General features: G+C 41.9%; 1 protein-coding gene across 13 annotated transcripts in view; it reads left to right on the plus strand.

Moving 5' to 3' along the window:
- The window catches only part of LOC112318205 (protocadherin alpha-C2), a 186943-nt gene that overhangs the window by 125707 nt on the left and 40078 nt on the right, over positions 1-21158 (plus strand). Inside the window, exon 1 of one of the 13 annotated variants that reach the window (XM_024575334.3) lies at positions 15608-18665. The exons of the other annotated variants lie outside the window; for them this stretch is intronic. Coding sequence (XP_024431102.2) covers positions 16107-18665 — 2559 coding nt within the window. The 5' untranslated portion in view covers positions 15608-16106. Of the gene's footprint in view, positions 1-15607; positions 18666-21158 lie in introns of those variants that run through there. 13 annotated transcript variants of the gene reach the window in all.

The raw sequence follows: 21158 nt of genomic DNA on the forward strand, positions 1-21158 counted from the left end.
TAAGATGTCTTTTTAGCAGAATATTAATGGATGACTTGGGAAGCAAGGAGGTAAGGTGGAGAATGATTATTTCAGGCAGACCAAAATCAGAAAGGCCTAGAGGAATGAGAAGGCATAAGAGAACCTGAAAATAATTTGATTTGGCCAGAGCATAATATAAACGTGTGAGCATGGAAAAAGGTGAAGGTAGAAAGCTATGGAAGACTCAGATTAAGAAGATTCTTCAATGAAATGCTTAGGACTTTAGACTTTATCTTGAGGAGATAGGGAACCAGTGGGGATGAAAAAAGATCTAAAACTAAATTTCCCAGTAAGGAGCATCACATGACCATTGCAGACATTTCAGGAAAAGAAATGATCGGTAATCCCAATATTCAAGTACAGTCATAGTTATATGTTTCTATAGCTTCTTTAAAAAGAAACATGTTCCATGCATACTTTAAAAAATAGTTGTAATTATACATAAGTATATGGTGTTTTATTATAAAGTTAATTTATCTTTATTATTGAATAGAATAAAATGTAGGAAAGCATATGTATTTTAAATTCATGCTCTTCACTCGTTAAATATTGTTACACAAGGTCTTATGTTATTAAATTCTTGGTCAGCAGAGTTTTAATGACTAATGCATTCTACTAACAGTATATATTATAATTTGAATTATTTCCAGATTAAAAAATATGACTATATAAATTATTTTTACACTAGTATATACGTGCATTAAGAATGGCAAACTGTGTACTTAGGAAATCAAAGTAAGTTGATTAAAAATTGTTTGAATTCTTTTGCACCAAATCACATAAAGGTGCCAAGGTAGATGATGTGCATCCAAATAATTATAGCTTTTATACTTTCCAATAGTATAAAAATAAAATAAAATAAAATGGAAAGGGATCTCATTCAGAACAGCCATAAACATGAAATACCTAGGAATGACTTTAATGAGAAATGTGCAAGAAAAGTGTAAAATATTGTTGAAAAAATATTTTAACATCTTATAAGGAGTGGAATAATATTCTTAGATGGGATGTTACAAAAGTATATTTTCTCCAAATTAGTTGGCTTTGGCTCTGTGTCAATGAAACTTTCAATGGGATTATTATTTTACCTTAAATTTACCTCAAAGAATAGCATGCAGATTAAAAATTGTAAGAGTTTAAGATGTTGAAGTTCCATTATCAGAATTAAATTTTGGTAAGACATCATTAATAATGTTATATAGTCTCCATTGGGTAGGGCTACCGTGGAGGAAGGGAGATTAAACTACCATTAAGATATCCAAGGAAGAAAGATTTCAACTGAGGCTAGAGGGAAGGAATTTAATATAATATAAGGGGTAGACTTGATAGGGCTTCAATAGTAATTGTGAGGGATAATAGTAAAATAAATAGATGATATCAGGGTTCATGGAAATGATGAGCTCACTTGGGAAATTTCATCTAGGTAGAGGTAGACAGTAGTCAGCTTAATTTGTTGATCTGAGGGAGGTCTGAATTCTAAATACAGACTTTGAGTCATCCTCATAAAAATGATCATTGAAGCCTGAGGGTGAGTAAAATTATCTATGAATGATGTATAAAGTGGGGGAAAAAGAAAAGAGGGGCAAGGTCGGAGAAGTGAGGTGACTTCCTCTGGGAGCATGTAGGTATTTATGGGAGTCATACGGAATACATTGCAATTTGAGGCCTTTCTATTAAGGAAAACAAAATATTGCTATGAACATAAATCTGTGTTTCATTATGAATTAAGAATTTTGGGGACAAATCAGAATTAAGTGAATCAACTGATTTACCTTCGGCTGTGCCTTAAATTGGCACAAAAAAATTGAGGAAACATTTTGGCATGTCTAACTAAAATTAAAATGCGCATACTTTTAACTAAGCACCTGCCAGAATAAACTCACAGGCATATACACGCACACACTTCTGGAGATGCACCTAAATATTCAATCACAGAGTAACAATAAATTATGAAATATCTGTATAAAGAATATTATGCGGCCATTACCGAGAATAAAACAGGATTATATGTACCGACACAGAAGGATGTCTATGATATATGTTAAGTAGAAGTAAAAAGTGAAGCCGCATTGTAGTGTGTGGAGTGTGGCTACATTTTGGTAAAGTACATAAATGCACACATGTATGTGCGCATAGGTAAAGTCTGGGAGGTATAATTATAATTATCTGCTAATGGCAGAGTCTGTAGGAAAATGAGACTTGCAAGGACTCACTGGGTTTTTTGTCTTTTGTTTTTGCTTTTTCCAATTCTGGAAGAACTGAATTTTGTACACGCAGCATATATCTTTAATATTATTGAACCTAAATAAAATAACTAGAAGGCCAAGAAAAAATAAAAGTAAGGCACACAGAAAGTATAACAAAAATTTATTCCTTTCAAAACCCTCAAATCTATGTCTATTTGTATTCACTTACTCAAAAAGCACATATGTGAACAAGAGAGGCTTTTAAAAAATATATCAGTATAAACAAATATACTTTTACCGGCTAGTGGTCCCCAGATATTTTTGCCTCCATTAGTTGCTTCTAGGAATATCCAGAGCACCAAAGACCCTTTGCTTTGGGTAGGCCATTGATTTCATACAATTTTGCAACTGCTTCAAAAAGGGGCCTGTGCAACAAAATATTGGCAAACCGCATCCAGCAATACATTAAAAAGATCATCCACCATGACCAAGTGGGATTCATCCCAGGGATGCAAGGATGGTACAATATTCGCAAATCAATAAACATAATACATCACATAAACAAAAGCAAAGACAAAAACCACATGATCATATCAATAGATGCAGAAAAAGCATTTGATAAGATACAGCACCCATTTATGATAAAAACAGTCAGCAAAGTGGGAATAGAGGGAGCATTCCTCAACATAATAAAGGCCATATATGAGAGACCTACAGCCAACATCATACTCAATGGACAAAAACTTAGAGCTTTCCCACTAAGATCAGGAACAAGACAAGGATGCCCTCTCTCACCACTCCTATTCAACATAGTATCGGAAGTCCTAGCCACAGCAATCAGACAAGAAAAAGCAATAAAAGGCATCCAAATTGGAAAGGAGGAAATGAAACTGTCACTGTTTGCAGATGACATGATAGTGTACATGGAAAATCCTATAGACTCCACCAAAAAACTACCTGACCTAATAAATGAATTTGGCACAAGAGCTGGATACAAAGTCAATACTCCTAAATCAAAGGCATTCCTGTATACCAACAACGAAACTGCAGAAACAGAAATCAGGAAAAAAAATCCCTGTTTGATATAGCAACAAGAAAAACAAAACACCTAGGAATAAACCTAACCAAGGAGGTAAAAGACCTGTACTCAGAAAACTACACAACACTGAAGAAAGAAATTAAGTGAGACACAAACAAATGGAAGCATGTACCATGCTCATGGATTGGAAGAACTAACATCATCAAAATGACAATACTACCCAAAGCAATTTATAGATTCAATGCAATCCCTATTGGAGTACCCATGACATATTTCACAGATATAGAACGAACATTTCAGAAATTTATATGGAACCATAAATGACCCCGAATAGCTGCAGCAATTTTGAGGAAGAAGAACAAAGCAGGAGGGATCACAATACCTGATATCAAACTGTATTACAAGGCCACTGTAATCAAAACAGCCTGGTACTGGCATAAAAACAGGCACATAGACCAATGGAACAGAACAGAGAGCCCAGAAATAAACCCAAGTCTTTACAGTCAATTAATATTTGACACAGGAGGCAGGAGCATAAAATGGAGCAAAAATAGCCTCTTCAACAGATGGTGTTGGGAGATCTGGACAGCTACGTGCAAACAAATGAAACTCGATCACCAACTTACACCATACACAAAAATAAATTCAAGGTGGATAAAAGACTTAAACATAAGTCATAACACCATAAAAGTCCTAGAGGAAAACATTGGCAGGAAAATCTCAGACATTCCACGCAGCAACATCCTCACAGACACGTCCCCTGAAGCAAGGGACATATAGGAAAGAATAAACAAATGGGACCTCATCAAAATAAAAAGCTTCTGCATGGCCAAAGAAAACAGCATTAAAATAAAAAGAGAACCAACAGTATGGGAAAACATATTTGCCAATGATACCTCAGACAAGGGCCTGATCTCCAAAATATATAAAGAACTCACACGACTTCCTTGTCCAGGAAGACAAACAACCCAATTAAAAAATGAGCAAAGGACTTGAACAGACACTTCTCCAAGGAAGACATACACAGGGCCCAGAGACATATGAAAAGATGCTCAGCATCACTAGCCATGAGAGAGATGCAAATTAAAACCACAATGAGGTACCATCTCACACCAGTCAGAGTGGCCAGCATAAACAAATCCACAAACAGATGTTGGAGAGGGTGCGGAGAAAAGGGAACCCTAGTGCACTGTTGGTGGGAATGCAGACTGGTGAGGCCACTGTGGAAAACAGTATGGAATTTCCTCAGAAAACTAAAAATGGAACTGCCCTTTGACCCAGCAATTCCGCTACTGGGATTATACCCTAAGAACCCTGAAACACCAATCCAAAAGAACCTGTGCACCCCAATGTTCATAGCAGCACAATTTACAATAGCCAAGTACTGGAAGCAACCTAAGTGCCTATCAGCAAACGAGTGGATCCAAAAACTATGGTATATTTACACAAAATTCTACGCAGCAGAGAGAAAGAAGGAGCTTATACCCTTTGCAACAGCATGGATGGAACTGGAGAGCATTATGCTAAGTGAAATAAGCCAGGCAGTGAGGGACAAATACCATATGATCTCACCTTTAACTGGAACATAATCAACAAAAGAAAAAAGCAAACAAAATACAACCAGAGACACTGAGGGGGGGAACAGTCTAGCAGTGGCCAGGGGGGAGTGGGGTGGGGACAGTGGGAAGAGGGGATTGCAGGAACTATTATAAAGGACACATGGACAAAATCGGGGGGGATGGTGGGGGTGGGGGAGGGAGGTGGGTTCAGCTGGGGTGGGGGGGAGGGAAGTGGAGAAAAGGCATACAACTGTAATTGAATAACAATTAAAAAAAAAAAAAGGCCTGTGTTTAGAAATGAGGAGCATCACTCACTGCCGTGGAAAAGGAGTGAGGCTAGGATAGGAGGTGCCATCAACGGCTAAAGGCTAACCATCTGCACTCATGCAGAAAGTATTTATTCATTTGGAATTTTAACTTTTTCAACCCAGACCCTTCTGCTGAGCTTCAAACTTTCATATCCCATCGCCTAACCTCTCTGCTTGGCGCTCTCCCAGGCAATTCACACATGCCGCAAACCGAACCACTGATTTCCAGACCTGCTCAGCCCTTCTCCTCTCCACAGTATTTTTAGAAGCTGATACTACTGTTCACTTAGGTCTTCCTGCCAGAAACTGGGGAGTCTTGTTGGACAGCTTCCTCAGTCAAGGTGAATTTATCCTCTCGTTAGTCAGTCCTGTACATTCTACCTGAGATTCAGCTCACAGGTGTCCATCTTCAACTGACAACCATTACCTTGGTCTACGTCACCATGTAATTTCTTCCGGATGGATGTGAACAGCCTTGTAACTGGGTTTCCTGCACCCCTACCCCTATCCCTGCTCCCCATTCTCCATGCAGCAATTATAGTAATATCTCACACCCCTTATTAAAACATACAGTGGCTTACCTGGGAATAAATGGCATGAAATCCAAACTCTTTTTGGTCACATACAAAACTTTTTAAGATCTGGCCCCTGGTTGTTCCTCACCCTTCTCTGACAAGGTCCAATTGTTTCCTGTGCTTGGGCCACACTGGCTCTCTTTCTAATCTTCAAGCGTACCCTGGCTAGTCCTATGGGAGTGCTCTCACACTGGCTGGTCCCTCAGCAGGGAACACTCTCCTCACGATTCTTTCCATGGCTGGCCTCTCCTCATCCTTCAAGTTACAATTTAAATGTCATCTTCCCAGAAAGCTCTTCCCTGACATCCGTATCTCAGTATAGTTCCTTCAAGTATCCTTTATCATTATTTCTTGTTTCTCTTATGACATCTATCACTCTTGCCTACTTTTTATTTACTTGTGTAGCATCCACCTCCCTCAATGCACTACTCCATGGTGATCAATGCCATGCCTATTTCTTTTGCCACAGTGTCTCCAGTAGCTATCAGAAAATCTGACACATAATAGTCATTTAATGAACATTTATAGAATGAATGAGTGAACACTGTCCTAAGCATGTTGATCAGGGGAGATAAATTATGTACACATAACTCTAGCACAATATACAGATTAAAACACATCAAAGGTACCAGGAAAGTGCTTCAGAAGGTTCGGGTTTTTAGTTCAGTCCTTGTCACAAAATTAATGTTCAATAAATGTTGAATGAATGAAACTTTCCTCAGCATCAGAAAGTGGACATGTTTTATTTTAATAAGAATGTAGTGAGATTGTTTGGTCCTGATTTATCTATGCAGTTAAGACTCTGATAGTCTAACTTAAGGCAACATCTTTTTCTTTATAAATTCTGAGATTTTAAAATAGCAAAAGAATAAAGAGAAGATAAAAATAAATAGAAATACAGTGCAAAAGATGTTTCTCAAGGGTTAGGTTCCAAAGCAAGTGTGTATGGTGAATATTATATTTAAGTAATAATAAACTTGAAAAGTCACATAAATCTTTCCAAGTACAATTTTCCTAGTTGTATTGTTACCATTCTACCAAGAAATTCTCATGGATACTAAAGCTTGAAAACCACTAAGCTTATCTAAACCCAGAAACAATATTAATGTCTATATCTGGACTTTCAAACTCTGCTGCCTTTAAGATAAATCATGACTGGAAGTTGTTGGAAAATCATCAAGTGCTCCTGCTTGCCTACAGGGTTTACTCCATTAGCCTTTTTCATTGAGATATAATTAACATATAGCATGAAGTTAATTTCAAGTGTACATCGTAATGATTCAATATTTGTGTATATCGGGAAATAGGCATCACAATCAGTTTAGTTAGTATCCATCACCACACATAGTTCCATTTTTTGTTGTGATGAGAACTTTTAAGATCTACTCTTTTAGCAGCTTTCAAATATACAACACAGTACGATTAGCTACAGTCACCATGCTGGACATAAGCTCTTGGCTTATTTTATGAGTGGAGGTTTGTACCTTTGGATCACATGTCACTCGTTTTGCCCATTCCCTACCCCTCTCTGGCATCCGTCAATCTGTTCTTTGGATCTATGAGTTCAGTGTTTTCCAATCACTTTTGGTGTTGCCTCAATAACCTTGGTGAATATTAAAATGTTTCTTCAATGAGAATTAAATTTGGTGATATACGTGAAAGCACTTAACTCTGGAATTGTCACAGACTAGATCCTAAGCGAATGCTTGATGGATTGGAATGTACATCTTGCTTCATTAGCTCAACATGTAAGAGTTTTTAAAATAGTTATTATGAAGAAGAATGGGATCACTGGCTTCTTATATTTCCGAGTTGGCGTTTCCTGTTGTAACACTGTTGAATACCTCTGCGATTTTTTTCAAAATATTTGGGGTGGGGGAATAAGAATAGGAAATAATCAATGATAATTTGCTGGGCCTACCCCCAACCTACAATTGCCAACTTTCCAGAATTATAGCTGGCTTTTTCATCATTGTACCCAGTAAACTCACAGTCTGACTTTATCAGGGTAATTGTTATTTTCTTAGTACATCATTATTGATCCTTGCAAAACATGACTTTTTGTAATTTGAAAATCCCTTTTATTCCCCAATTACTTCTAGCTTATGTTACACTGAATCCCCATATCCTAGGAGACACAGCTGTCCAGTGTATTCTGTGTATGCATTGATTTATGAACCAATAAATGTTTCATATACAGTTGAGATTTTTAAATGAGCTTATCATAATTGGATCAAAAGAATACTAGTCCAACTTGAGAGTTCTGCAGAAAACCAATCATGGGAAGCTATGATGAAATTTTAATTATAAAGGATATTGCATATCCTAGGATGACAAGTCCGTTATAATAGATGTCACATTGAATTAGAAAGAAAGTGAGATTTTTACCTAGTTCTGCTTGACATTAACTCCGTATTCCTAGTAAATTGTTGAATCATTCTACACCTTAATTTTATATCTTTGTTAAAGTTACTACCCTATTGTCTTCTGTTAACTGGATTTATCAGAGAATTACCCAATAGATTTAGATAAAGAAAATTCAAAAGTTAAAGTGTATTTTTTGTGTGTGTATTTTTTCCTATACAGTACTGAAAAGCTGAAGTTGGTATCAACCAATTTCAAGTTGTAGGTACATCAAGTTAAATGATTTTAAAATCTTTGAGACCATTATTTCGGAGATGCTGTGTAAACAGATCTATTACTAGATTTTCCTTCTCAATTCTGTCAGTCAAGTAGAGTATGCTTCCTTTACTTGTGATAGGAAAAAAAAGAGTACGCAAGAGCTTGGGTTTTCTATCTCCTTCCTTTCCCCTTAGGTTACTTGGATAATTTCATGAGACTTCTATCCCCATGCTGCCTCCTCTTTTTTCTGGCTAATAACTATCAAGAATTTATATAATGAAAAATTTACAAACTCCATCAAAGTAAATGTCTAGCAGCCACTGTAGCAAGTACAATGTTTTCCTTATTTTATTAAGCTGAGGTTTATAGAAATTAAGCAAGTTTCCCAAGGACACATAATTGATAAACAGCAGAGCCTGCTCTGTGATTCTGGTTTTACATCAAGCAGGATTCCTATAAGAGGCTCCTACCTAGGTTCATGATCTAAACATCAGTATGATTAAAAACCTCAAAATTGACCCTGACTGAGTGGCGCAGTGGGTTGGGCATTGTCCAGTAAAGCAGAAAGTCACAGGTTCGATTCCTGGTCAGGGCACATACCTGGGTTGTGGAGGTCTGGGCACGTTTGAGAGGCAACTGATCGATGTTTCTCTCCCTCTCTTTCTCCCTCCCTTCCCCTCTCTCTAAAAATAAATTTTAAAAATCTTTAACTAAAAAATCCTTGAAGTGGGATTGTGGTCTGCAATTGCCAGTGGAATTTAATTCTAGTGCCCACTATCTAAAGAATGGAAAGATTTCTGAGGTTATCACAAAATTGAAGAATCTATAACTCTTTTCTAAATAACTGTGATGAAATGAGCTTTGATAAAGAAAGGTTAGGTCACATTAGTTATCTCATAAAAATGTCTTAAAGGATCTTTTAATATTCACAAAAAACACAGTACATCTGCTCTTGGCTAATTTAGAGGATTTATATTTTATCTTCCTTGTAATGTACACATAACTGCTGAAGGAATTGTGTAACAAAATCCATCACAAGGAACACATGAATGGGATTTATATCAGAAAAGTCAAAGTCACTTGTAAAACCCCATTACTTAGGCAAACATTGTAGGTGGGAAGGAGGCTGGGATATAGAATACAAATCTGTTTAGCATCACAATTTTGCCAAGGCCAGCCATTTAAAGAATATATGCAGAAGATCCAACTGAAGTCTCTAAAAGAAAAAGAAATTTGTAGGTGTGAAAACAATAGAACAGGATCTCATATAAAATATTTGGAAATTAATAGCTTGAGACCAATAATACAATTTTTTAAACTGAGGTGTAACTGGCATAGCATTATATTAGTTTCAGCTGTACAACATAATAATTTGGTTTTTGAGTGATACAATTTATCATCAGGATTGCTTGTGTAACGGCCAAATGTTATATTACAATCTTGTGGAAAAAAGCTTCCTAGAGATTCTGACAAATTGCTTTGCCTTTTTGGGATCCAGTTTTTCATTAATACCAACCTCATTGGGCTTTTGTGAGGATTAAATGAGATAATATGTATAGAAATAATATGTAAACTGTTAGCATTAAGGCATCAGGATGCAATGGGGACCCCCAAAGCCAACAATTACTTGATATATTGAGTATATGAACAAAAACTTTTGAATTGACCCTTCTTAGGCAGAGGTATAGGAATGTTTCATTTTTTCCAAGCAGCAAACACGATGGGTGTAGAAAGGAGAACTGGTGGCCTTTGTTTAGACTGAGCTTAGGTCATATCTTGGAAAACAGTTCAGATTAGAGGTACTTCAACTATATATATATATAGTTGAAGTATATCTATATGTGTGTATATATATACATATATCTGTGTGTGTATATATATATATGGAGAGAGAGAGAGAGAGAGAGAGAGAGGAGAGAGAGAGAGAGAGAAAAGTATCCAAATCAATGAATGCTTTGGCTAAAACCCACTTGGGAACAAGAATGTTCTTTGGTGCCAAATTACCATCCTATTTTATTCTATGGCTAAAATCCCAAGAATTGCAGGGGAGAAACAGGGCCAAACAAAGTTTTCTATTAAAATAAAAGGCCCCAAGTGATGAATGGAAACTTGGAACAGGTTTTAACGGCAATACTGAAAGCCAGAAATTAGCTTAAATACAAATTTACAAATTTCTGTCATGTGAAGTCTCAAAGAGAATATTGGTAGTAGTTTTAGTGAAGTAGAAGCGTGGCTTAACCTAGGTAGCTGTTATTTGTATTCCAGAGAGCTCACCTTGCTGCTAGATTAGCTTGGAGACTTGATGCTTCCTTGTCATGAGTCATTGATAAAATGTTGAATGGGATGAGACGAATGGCGGATGCATCTCTGCAATTACCTACTAGACTTCTTCCAAGTTGAAGCATTCCATTAATAAATACTCTTTGGTGCAGTTATTCAAACAATTATAAAATTGCCTAACTACCCTGTCTTTCAGCCTTTCTTTTTTTCATTTTGTCTGCAAGGATATTAGGAGACTTTCCTTAATGTCTCCGTGAGTCCCAGAGAGACTTGGCCTGTAGCATTTCCCTTATCAATGATTTCTGCAACTGAAAATCTAAAATGCCTATGAACATTTTTGTCTCTGTGGTTGGTTTTATGTTACCAGTGCTTAGTTAGAAAATAGTCCCTAGAATGAGTGTTTTCATTTCTAAGTACTCATAAACAGTCATGTTAGTAATATTATAGCTTTGAAGGCATTTATATCAAGTTCAGTGACACTTTAAAGACAGGAAATTTGATTCGTTGGTCACATTTGTAGATCATTATTTCGCTACATACTCTTGATTTAATTACAGCACAATAATCCTTCGTATCTCCTCACTGATTTCGAGGTTCAAGTTTTGCTTAAACATTTTCTTCAATGAAAAATAAGGAATTTGGATGGGTTGGCTTCTAAATATCTCTCAACTTTTAACATTCTGTGATTTTTGTTAGGCCATCTCAGTTGAGAATACGGATAGAGAAGCAAAACTCCAAAATAATCGAATAGTTTGATTTCATCTGTTCATATTGCACAATCTGTCCCAAGCCTTCAACCTATTCTCCCTTTTTATTGTCATTCATCCAAAGATAGTTTGAGTCCTTTTGTTTATTCTGAGCAATTTTCTGATGCCTCAGGTAAGAATCAACTAAACACTGCAGAACTAGACATTTCAAGGATTTCTCCCTAGAAGATAATGTATTCCCTCTGCAGGGGAGGGGACGTGTTATTTCTGCATCCACTGGATGCTGTAACTGTAAAGGACGCTAAAATCATACTGGAAAGTGTTTGCCTTCTGGAGATGTATGCAGATCAGAAGTCCTGTTCCTTCCCAGCAAGATGGAGTTTTTTAACTGCCTTGGACTAAAGGTAGCCCCGACGGATGTTCATTTGCCTCTGTTTTAAAATTATATATCGTGTGCTTGGTTTGTGGAAAACATAAAGAAACACACAACTTAAAATGAAAATTAGGTCCTTCCCTATTTGGCAGATATTTTTGTAATGGTCAGCCCAAAGCCTGATCGCATAAATGAGCATGTGCCCTTGCCCTGTGGCCAAAAGGCTCCAGATTGTGTGGTTCCCTAAAGTAAAATGATTTCTGATGCTAATAATAGAGAAAGGAAAGTTTATGTGAGTTAGGAGAGCTCACGGAGTGCCAGTGTTCTTCCTATAGGCTTCATACAGTTGTACTGTGATTGGTTTTGCTCCTGTGGCCAGTAACCTCATGACAGATGCATCTTACAGATACACCTGAAGGGTACAGTTGAGGGATGCTACGTCAGGGCTCCTTTCTAGCTCGGGAGTAAACAAAACCATGTCTCATCATCGTTCTTCTCTCATCATGTCACTGTTCTTGTTAGTTATGAGCAAGGAACACCTTCATTTTATAGTTATAGTACACAGTAGAAAGCATGATAACACAATACTTTGGAGAAGAGCCCTTCTGAGTGTCTCCAGGTTAGAAATACTTTGATTTTTCAAATTTTAAAGGAAGCAAACTGTAGTAAAATCATTGCGGGCTCTTGAGCCCTCGCTCTGTTAGGCGTGGTCTGTCCGTACACAACAAGGGCCGAGGGCCTGAACTGAAGCGGCTCCTTTTGAATTTTCTAAAAGCAGGTCTGAAGAAAATGAAACAGACATCACTTATCATTGGGAGTTTATAAGGTTTCCCGTGCTGTGAAGAATACACAGAAATATAAGACATGGCTTCTGCTTGAAAGTTGCTTATAGTTAAGGTAAAGAAATAATATTAAAGAATTTTGATGAATTAAAGAATGACACGTCAGCATTCGAGATATTTGGTAGACTGTGAAAGAGAAAAAAGACTATTATTTTTAGAATAGACGATGTTTCAGGGGTTACGTGGGTTTTAAGATGGACCTTGAATTACATATAAGATTCAGAAAGAGGGAATAAAAAGAAGTTATTTCTGTTTGCGAGAATTGTACAAGCAAAATTCTAAATTCAGTTCTGTTCAAAAAACATTAATTAAGTACCTCCGTGCCAAGTCTAAACTGGGCTCCGGAGATGATGGCATCTTCGGGAACTTGTCTGCGCTCTGTTGCTCAAGTGTTCTCATGTATCCTAAAAAGGTGAATATCTTGTGAGCAAGTAAATCCCTTGAAGGAATACTTATGACAGAAGTCCCTCTTCCTTGGTGATGTAGAAACAGACTGGTTTTTGTTTTCAAAATAAAGGATAAGCTCTAGAAACAATTGGACAAGCATAATGTTGGTGCACACTCCCCTTCCCCATCATCACTGACTTCCTGTCTGGCATAGTTACAGGTGCTTCTCTGTGTTTGATACCTAAAGGGTCTTGCCATATATGGATGGTCAACTCAGGTGTTATCTGACGGTAATAAATTACTGTGTTTTAATAATTATAGTTAATATTGTACTTGTCAGTCACTATGCACATCGTTTCACGTACATCCTCTCATGTGATCATAACGACCCTGTGAGTTTTACTTAATATTGTCATCCCTAATTAAAATGAGTGAACTGAAGCTTAGGTTAAGTGACATGGCCAAGGCCACGGAGTTCGTCATGGGCAGGGCTGTGACTGACTGACTGCAAAGTTTGTGTTTCTAATCACTGGGCTATCCTGCTTTGTAATAGGGACTTCTTTAAAATCCAAGGGAAGGAAGTGCACAACAGTGTGGTTGAGGCATTAGCATTAGTATTTGTAGACAGGGCACTTGCCAGCTGTCTAAGTAATCCCATCTCACCAGCTGGCAAGGTTGACCAGAGGCCAAGTACAACAGCATGAGGAAGTAAATCACTGTGGCGCCAAATGTAGATTGTACCACCTCTTTAGCACCATGTCTTTGCTGTGGCTGGTTTGTTTGCCTTCTCAGTCTTTGAGGGAATAAATACTAGTTGAAGCTTATGATCCTGACACATCAAAATGGACAACCTGGCAGGCGTCCTTGCTGGAAGATGACAAAATTGCTAAAAGACAAGCCCTGGTTTTTCTCCTGAGATGTGACAGTTGGGGACTTCCATTAATCTCTTCCTTAAGTGCCTTTGATCTTTTCCGGGGCACAGGGCCATGCACGGTCAATACCCAGTGGCCACGTTTCTGAGCTGCAGGCAGAGGAGGCAGCCACGGTGAGGGCCTGGGAGGAGATGAGGGAAGTAAAGGTCACTCTTCCTGACAACTTATAACTTGATTCCACTTATAAGCCATTTATTTTCAGAAGTAAGTAATGGGTGAAGACAAAGGCCAATTCATGCACTTGAGTGTTTAAGGCTCTCTGAGATCAGATTACCACAGCAAACAGAGACAAGGTTACAGTAGGGACATTTTGGGAGAAGCCAGAGACCTAAGAAAGAAGATGGGAATGGAATGTGATGGAAATTGCTCTCTACTCTGCACTCTTGAGGGAACAGAGGGCAAATAGGAAGCAGCAGTGATAGCAGGAAACTGGGAGCTTCTCTGGAATACAATTGGTTAGTTTGGGGAGTGTTGTCAGCCAGTGCACTTGGGGGGTGGAAGGAAGGGATGTGCTAGTCCAGGCCTCTAAAATCTGGGTGTCAGAATCATTGCCTTGGCCTCTTCAGCTCTCCCCTTAAGAAGGAAAGCATGCCAAATGTCAGGTCTTAGTCTGGCTTCGTTTCAGTTCATGGCTGGAAAATGACCCACAGAGGAAGATGCTAGGGATGAGAGGATGCTAGGAGACCAAGAAGAGAACGGACATTTTCGTGAGTGCTTTTTCCATGTGGAGCAATGGATTTTAAACTCTTGGGGAAGCGATTACAGGGCTTGGGAAGAGTGTATGTTCAGAACAGAGATGCAGAGGCAGTGACACAGCACGGAAAGGATTCCTGTGATCCTTCTGCCTTCCTGTTGGTGGAAGAGAAGTGGTTGTCTTTTTGTTGCCTCTGCAGCAATTCAAGGTGGAGTCTTAGGGGAACCAAGACTCGGAGATGTAAAGGAGCTATATTTTTGGAAGGTGACCTGCAGCCATTGAAACTGCTGGCTGTTGTAAAATAAATCGCAGCCTCCCACATTCTGCTTTGCAACAGCAGACTTTTCCCTGCAGGGCATTATGGTGGAGTCCGAATTCCAGCCAGACTGGGGAGATCAAGAGTAACTCTCTCGACTGAATGGTTTTGTGGGCTCCTGAGGACATTGTCATCCATTAAAGAACATTTTTAAAATTACTCTGGAAAGAACAAAGAAAATGTCTTGGGTGATAAATGAAAAAGATTTGAAGTAAAATAAGGAAAAGCTTGAGGGATGAATCTCTTTCAAATTTTACTAGATTCCCTCACTATGATCAAAAGGGTCCAATAAGAGTTTAGCCTGCAGCTTCATGGGGCCACATTTTTAAAGAGAGAATTTTAAAACCTGAACTATCGTTTACTTGCCGGAGGCACACGCTGAAAGGAAGGGCCACAAGGCTTGTGTCAGACTTGAGTGTTGAATCCCAGAATGCTAGCTCTAGGTTTGCTCTAAAAGAAGACAGCACTACCCACGCCCCTCCCTTTGCCCTAGGAGTTGAACACTTTATGCAGTAATTATGAGTTTTCCAGGAAAAATATTGGGGTCGGGTAAATAATCAATCCCCATCATCAGTAACCCCAGAGCGCCCCCCGCCCCCCGCCCCGCGTTTGTTTCCTCCGAACGTGGAGCCTCCACCCTGACGCTCTGCTCAGCTAAGGCCTTCCGTTTATTTTTCTTACTGCGCTTGGAAATCTTTTCCTGGGGAGCCGATAGCCGGAGTCCTAGAGACAGCTGCTTTTCCCACAGTAATCTTCTTACAAGACCGTGGAGGCTGGATGAACAGGACCGTGGGGGCAGGGAGAAAGGGAGTGGCCGCGTCCCCGCGGTCTGCTGGGATCTGGTGGGTGCAGAGTGAAGGAGTTGGGGCTGGAGTGGCTGGAGCGAGTGAGCAGTGTGGGCCGCAGTCCGCTACCTCCGTGCGGAATCGGACCGGACCTGCTGAGCACTACCCCCTCCCCTCTGCTTCCTTTTCCCTCCCCCCTGGAGCAGCCGTGGCGGCGGAGGTACAGGAAGCGAAGCCAAGCTGAGCGACTCCGCAGCGTGCGGAGGAGCTGGGATATGGGGAGTCGGCGGAGCGGTGGGGCCAGGAGCCCTCCGGAGGGCCTACCAGGGGAGCGGCCCCCAGCGTCTGCCAGTGCGTGAGCCGTGGGGAGCGGGCGCCGGGCCGCAGGAGCGGAGACGGAGGCGGGGCCGGGCGTGGAGCGCAGCTCGGGAAGCTGCTGCCTCCGGCCCTGCCCAGCTGCCTCCGCCTCGGCCAGTGGCTATGGAGCTGGCGTGCAGCAGACCTGGGGCGACAGAGCACACGGGACTCCGGCCGCCCATGCCCTGGCTGCTGCTGCTGCTGACTCTCCCGCTGCTGCTCCTGCCAGGCCCAGTGGCCTCCCAGCTGCGATACTCGGTGCCAGAGGAGCAGGCACCCGGAGCGCTCGTGGGCAACGTGGCTAGAGCGCTGGGGCTGGAGCTGCGGCGCTTGGGGCCAGGCTGCCTGCGCATTAACCATCTGGGTTCGCCCAGCCCTCGCTATCTGGAGCTGGACCTGACAAGCGGAGCGCTCTTCGTCAACGAGCGCATTGACCGCGAAGCGCTGTGTGAGCAGCGGCCTCGCTGCCTGCTCAGCTTGGAAGTGCTGGCGCACAGCCCCGTGGCTGTGAGCGCCGTGGAGGTGGAGGTACTGGACATCAATGACAACTCGCCGCGCTTCCCGCGGTCCGATTACCAGCTTCAGGTAAGCGAATCGGTGGCGCCTGGAGCGCGCTTTCACATAGAGAGTGCGCAGGACCCCGACGTGGGTGCCAACTCGGTGCAGACCTACGAGCTCAGCCCCAGCGAGCACTTCGAGCTGGACCTGAAACCATTTCAGGAGAACAGTAAGGTCCTGGAGCTGGTGCTGCGTAAGGGCCTAGACCGAGAGCAGGCAGTCTGGCACCACCTGGTTCTCACAGCTGTGGATGGCGGCAGCCCAGCCCGCTCCGGCACGGCACAGATCTCCGTGCGCGTCCTGGACACTAACGACAATTCTCCCTCTTTCGACCAGTCCACTTACCGCGTCCAGCTTCGGGAGGACGCGCCCCCAGGCACGTTAGTAGTGAAGCTGAACGCCTCAGATCCGGATGAGGGCTCCAACGGGGAGCTCAGGTATTCCTTGAGCAGCTACACATCGGACAGGGAGAGGCAGCTGTTCAGCATCGATGCCAGCACAGGGGAAGTGCGGGTAAGTGGAGCGCTGGATTATGAGGAAGCGTCTTCTTATCAGATCTACGTGCAAGCCACTGACCGGGGTCCAGTGCCCATGGTGGGCCACTGCAAGGTGCTGGTGGACATCGTGGACGTGAATGATAATGCTCCAGAAGTGGTACTCACAGACCTGTATAGCCCAGTGCCTGAGGATGCTGCACTCAACACCGTGGTGGCCCTTCTCAGTGTCAATGATCAAGACTCGGGCCCCAACCGGAAAGTGAGCTTGGGCTTGGAGGCCACACTGCCTTTCCGACTGAACGGCTTTGGAAACTCCTACACACTGGTAGTGAGTGGCCCGCTGGACAGGGAGCGGGTGGCTGCCTATAACATCACAGTGACAGCCACTGATGGGGGAGTACCACAGCTCACATCCCAGCGGACACTGCAGGTGGAGATCTCTGACATCAATGACAACCCACCAAGCTTCCTGAAGGACTCTTACTCCATCTATGTCCAGGAGAACAATCTGCCAGGGGTGTTGCTCTGCACTGTGCAAGCCACAGACCCAGATGAAAAGGAGAATGCAGAGGTGACCTACTCCCTCCTGGAGAGGGAGATTCAAGGGCTGCCAGTCACCTCCTATGTCTCCATCGACACTGCCAGTGGCAGCCTTTATGCTGTCAACTCCTTTGACTATGAGAAGTTTCGGGAGTTCTTGGTGACTGTGGAGGCCCAGGACAAGGGGCGCCCACCACTGAGCAGCACTGTGACCGCCAACGTGTATGTGGTAGACATGAATGACCATGCCCCTTACATCCTGTACCCTACCTCAACCAATTCGTCAACAGCCATTGAGATGGTGCCTCGGACTGCCCCTGCTGGCTACCTGGTCACCAAAGTCATAGCCATGGACTCAGACTCTGGGCAAAACGCTTGGCTCTTTTACCATCTGGCCCAGACTTCTGACCTGGACCTCTTTAAAGTAGAACTACACACAGGAGAAATTAGGACTACCAGGAAGATGGGAGACGAGAGTGGAACCACTTTCAACCTGACCGTGCTGGTCCGAGACAACGGAGAGCCATCACTGTCAGCCTCTGTGTCCATTACAGTAGCTGTGGTGGACAGAGTTTCCAGAATCCTCCCTGATACTCAGAGACATGTTCGGAGTCCTCGGACATACTCTGAAATCACACTTTATCTCATAATAGCATTAAGCACAGTATCTTTTATATTTCTTTTGACAATCATTGTTCTGAGCATCATCAAGTGCTACCGCTACACTGCCTACGGCACTGCTTGCTGCGGAGGCTTCTGTGGAGTGAGGGAGCGGTGCCGCGCAGACCTGTACAAACAGGCCAATAACAATATTGATGCCAGGATACCGCATGGCCTCAAAGTGCAGCCTCACTTCATTGAAGTGCGAGGGAACGGCTCCCTCACCAAGACCTATTGCTACAAGGCCTGTCTGACAGCAGGCTCAGGGAGTGACACTTTCATGTTTTACAACACAGGGGCGCAGACAGGACCTGGGCCTGGGGGAGCCCAAGCAGCAGCAAGTGACAGCAGGCAACTCACAGGCCAAAGTGGACAGAGTGCTGGGAACCTGATTATTCTAAAAAATGAGGCAGTTTCTCAAAATGAGGTGAGATAGTAGTCAGGGGGGCTTCCACAAAGTCATGCATTTTTCACTCCCCCCCCCCCACCCCAGTATCATGTGCATGGCTGTATTAGGCTATTTTCAGTGACAGGGGTTATCTGTAAACTGAGTATATATAGTATCTGTGATCTGATTGTAATCTGCTGTTTCCTCTCTGGAAGAGTAGTACTAGAGAATTGTTTTTACTTTCCATTTTCTTTTCAGGATATGAAGCTTTCACCATAAAATTGCTTGAGAAATGAGGATTAGTCTTAAATATTTGATATTAAATTCAGCTCTGTAGAGAAATAGTATAGACTTGGGAATAAAACGATGCTATATGGGATGCTATAGGGCATCCCATTGCGATTCAGGGGGAAGTGGCCTCCGCTGTGTTACACACAGGAAAGTTCTCCTTTGCAATGCTGTAGGAGTGTTGTTTTGTAAAAAGCTCTGAAACCTCCCAGGGCTGTGGTGGTCACCTCTGTGTGCTGTCCCTGTTTATACCTTGAATTGTCTACAGTGAAAATTATCCAGTTAATATTTCTAGTAATTGCACTGAACTCATGTGATAGGATATTCCAGAAATGCATGGCAGAGGTGATAAAGCTAAAGAACATGGACCTCCTCACCCTGAAGCCCAACTTTGCTTTGGCTGTTTGATGTGGTAACTCTTCTGTAGGGGCCATCAGAGGAAACGAATGGTGGTAAGCAGAGAGACAAAGAACCAATTTTTGTCTGGTCGGACCAGGTTGATAATAGAATGAGTGGATTAGGGGTGTGGGATTATGCAGAAGACCAGAACTATCTGGGAATGGGGAGAAAGAGAAGGGGAAAGAACTGTCCTACTAGTCACTTTCCTGGCATAGTGTGAATTCATTGTAAGAGGATGCCCTGCATTTAGCTTAAATGAAAACTATATCTTTTCGTTCCCTGTTGACAATTCCTAAGGTTTTGCTGAGATGTGAAGTAGCTCTTCAAGCCCCTCAAGTATTTAAGTTATATGGTAATACATCAGCATGTTCCAAAGCACATGTTCATTTTCTGGGTCTAAAATTTGGTTTGCAATAGCTACAAGAGGCTTGGAAAGTGGATGGCTTACTGTACATGAAATGACAGGTGTTAGTGAATGCACTAGTTTTAAGTGGGCATGAGGCCAGCTTGCTCATGAGTATGAAGAATGTTTGTAAATTATTGGACAGTGCATGAATGTGTAGATGTGTTTGTCTCCATAAGCATGCTTGAAATAATAGGGACATCTGCTTTGTGGTACTGTAGACTTGGATTTCAGAAGCCAAAATTTGTCCCATAAGTAACGATGAGTTGTTATCTTTTTACACAACTCCTTTGTAGCTAGAACTTTTAGAGCTACTACACACTGAGTTCATAGGAATTGTCCCTCCGTATGTTAGTGATGCATTTTCATTGCCATATTGCTGTCTTTTTATTAATGTCCACAGTCTCACATTCTAAACTCATGATAACCTTGAGGAAAGTAATGCATATGCACAGAGGAAAAAAAAGAACAGAGATGGATTGAGAGAATTGCCCATGTACATTGTAGGCAGATTTATCAGAAGAGACTAATGTTAGTGAATGCTGAGCAGCCACGGGGAGGCAGATTGGAGATTAAGAAAAACAAGGAGGACAATCAAGGAATTTCTAGAATTCTTTAGATCATAGCTTTTGGAAGCATGTCAAAGGGATTAGCTTTAAATATGGATGCCGTAAGACATTTGCTTAACAAATTCCTGTGAAGCCCCTTGGGCCTGGGGTGGGCCACAAATGCTGAAGAGGGACAGAGAGCAGGTCAGGCATGCTCGCCACCAGCTGTGAGCCGGAAGCTCAGGGGGATGACATGCTTACCCTCCCTCTCCAGGCTCAAAGCTTGGGGCACCTCCATACGTGAACTATTGGTTTTACTCTGACCTGTGTGTTACCATGTGCTGTGGTGCACGAACCTTTAATCGAGGGAGCAGAGTCTATGAGGAAAGTGCTTGCTTTTGTGGGATTTTGCCAGGAAAGTGTATGATTTAATAAAGGCAAATTTCTGCCAGACACTTCTGGAAATCCAGCGAAGGGCCCTAAGATCTACAGCTCCTGAAATTGTTGCAGTGATGGGGGGAGGGTGTCACACTGTCATAGCATGGCAAGAATGGGAACAAACATCACGCCACTCTGCAAGTTGTCACTACTAGGTCAGCCTGATCAACTCGCCTGTTAGGTTTTCTCTTTTCCATGCTGAGTTACTGCAGATGGCAGGAGACGCCTGGGATGCAGTGAATGCCGGTGTCCCCATTAAAATGAGATGGGGGTTGGAGAGGATGAGCAAGGGAACATGCACTCCCTGACTACCCTGCTGTATGAAAATGCTCTGCTCTGCAGTAGACGTATAGTTTCATTACCCATAAGTCATACGTTAAGTAAACATTTATCATTATTTAACGTGAGGGGACAAGCTCAGAGAGGCTAAGGGACATTCATAGTCACTCGGCTAGT

Source organism: Desmodus rotundus, chromosome 10 (assembly GCF_022682495.2).
Source record: "Desmodus rotundus isolate HL8 chromosome 10, HLdesRot8A.1, whole genome shotgun sequence".
Classification (NCBI taxonomy): Eukaryota; Metazoa; Chordata; class Mammalia; order Chiroptera; family Phyllostomidae; genus Desmodus; species Desmodus rotundus.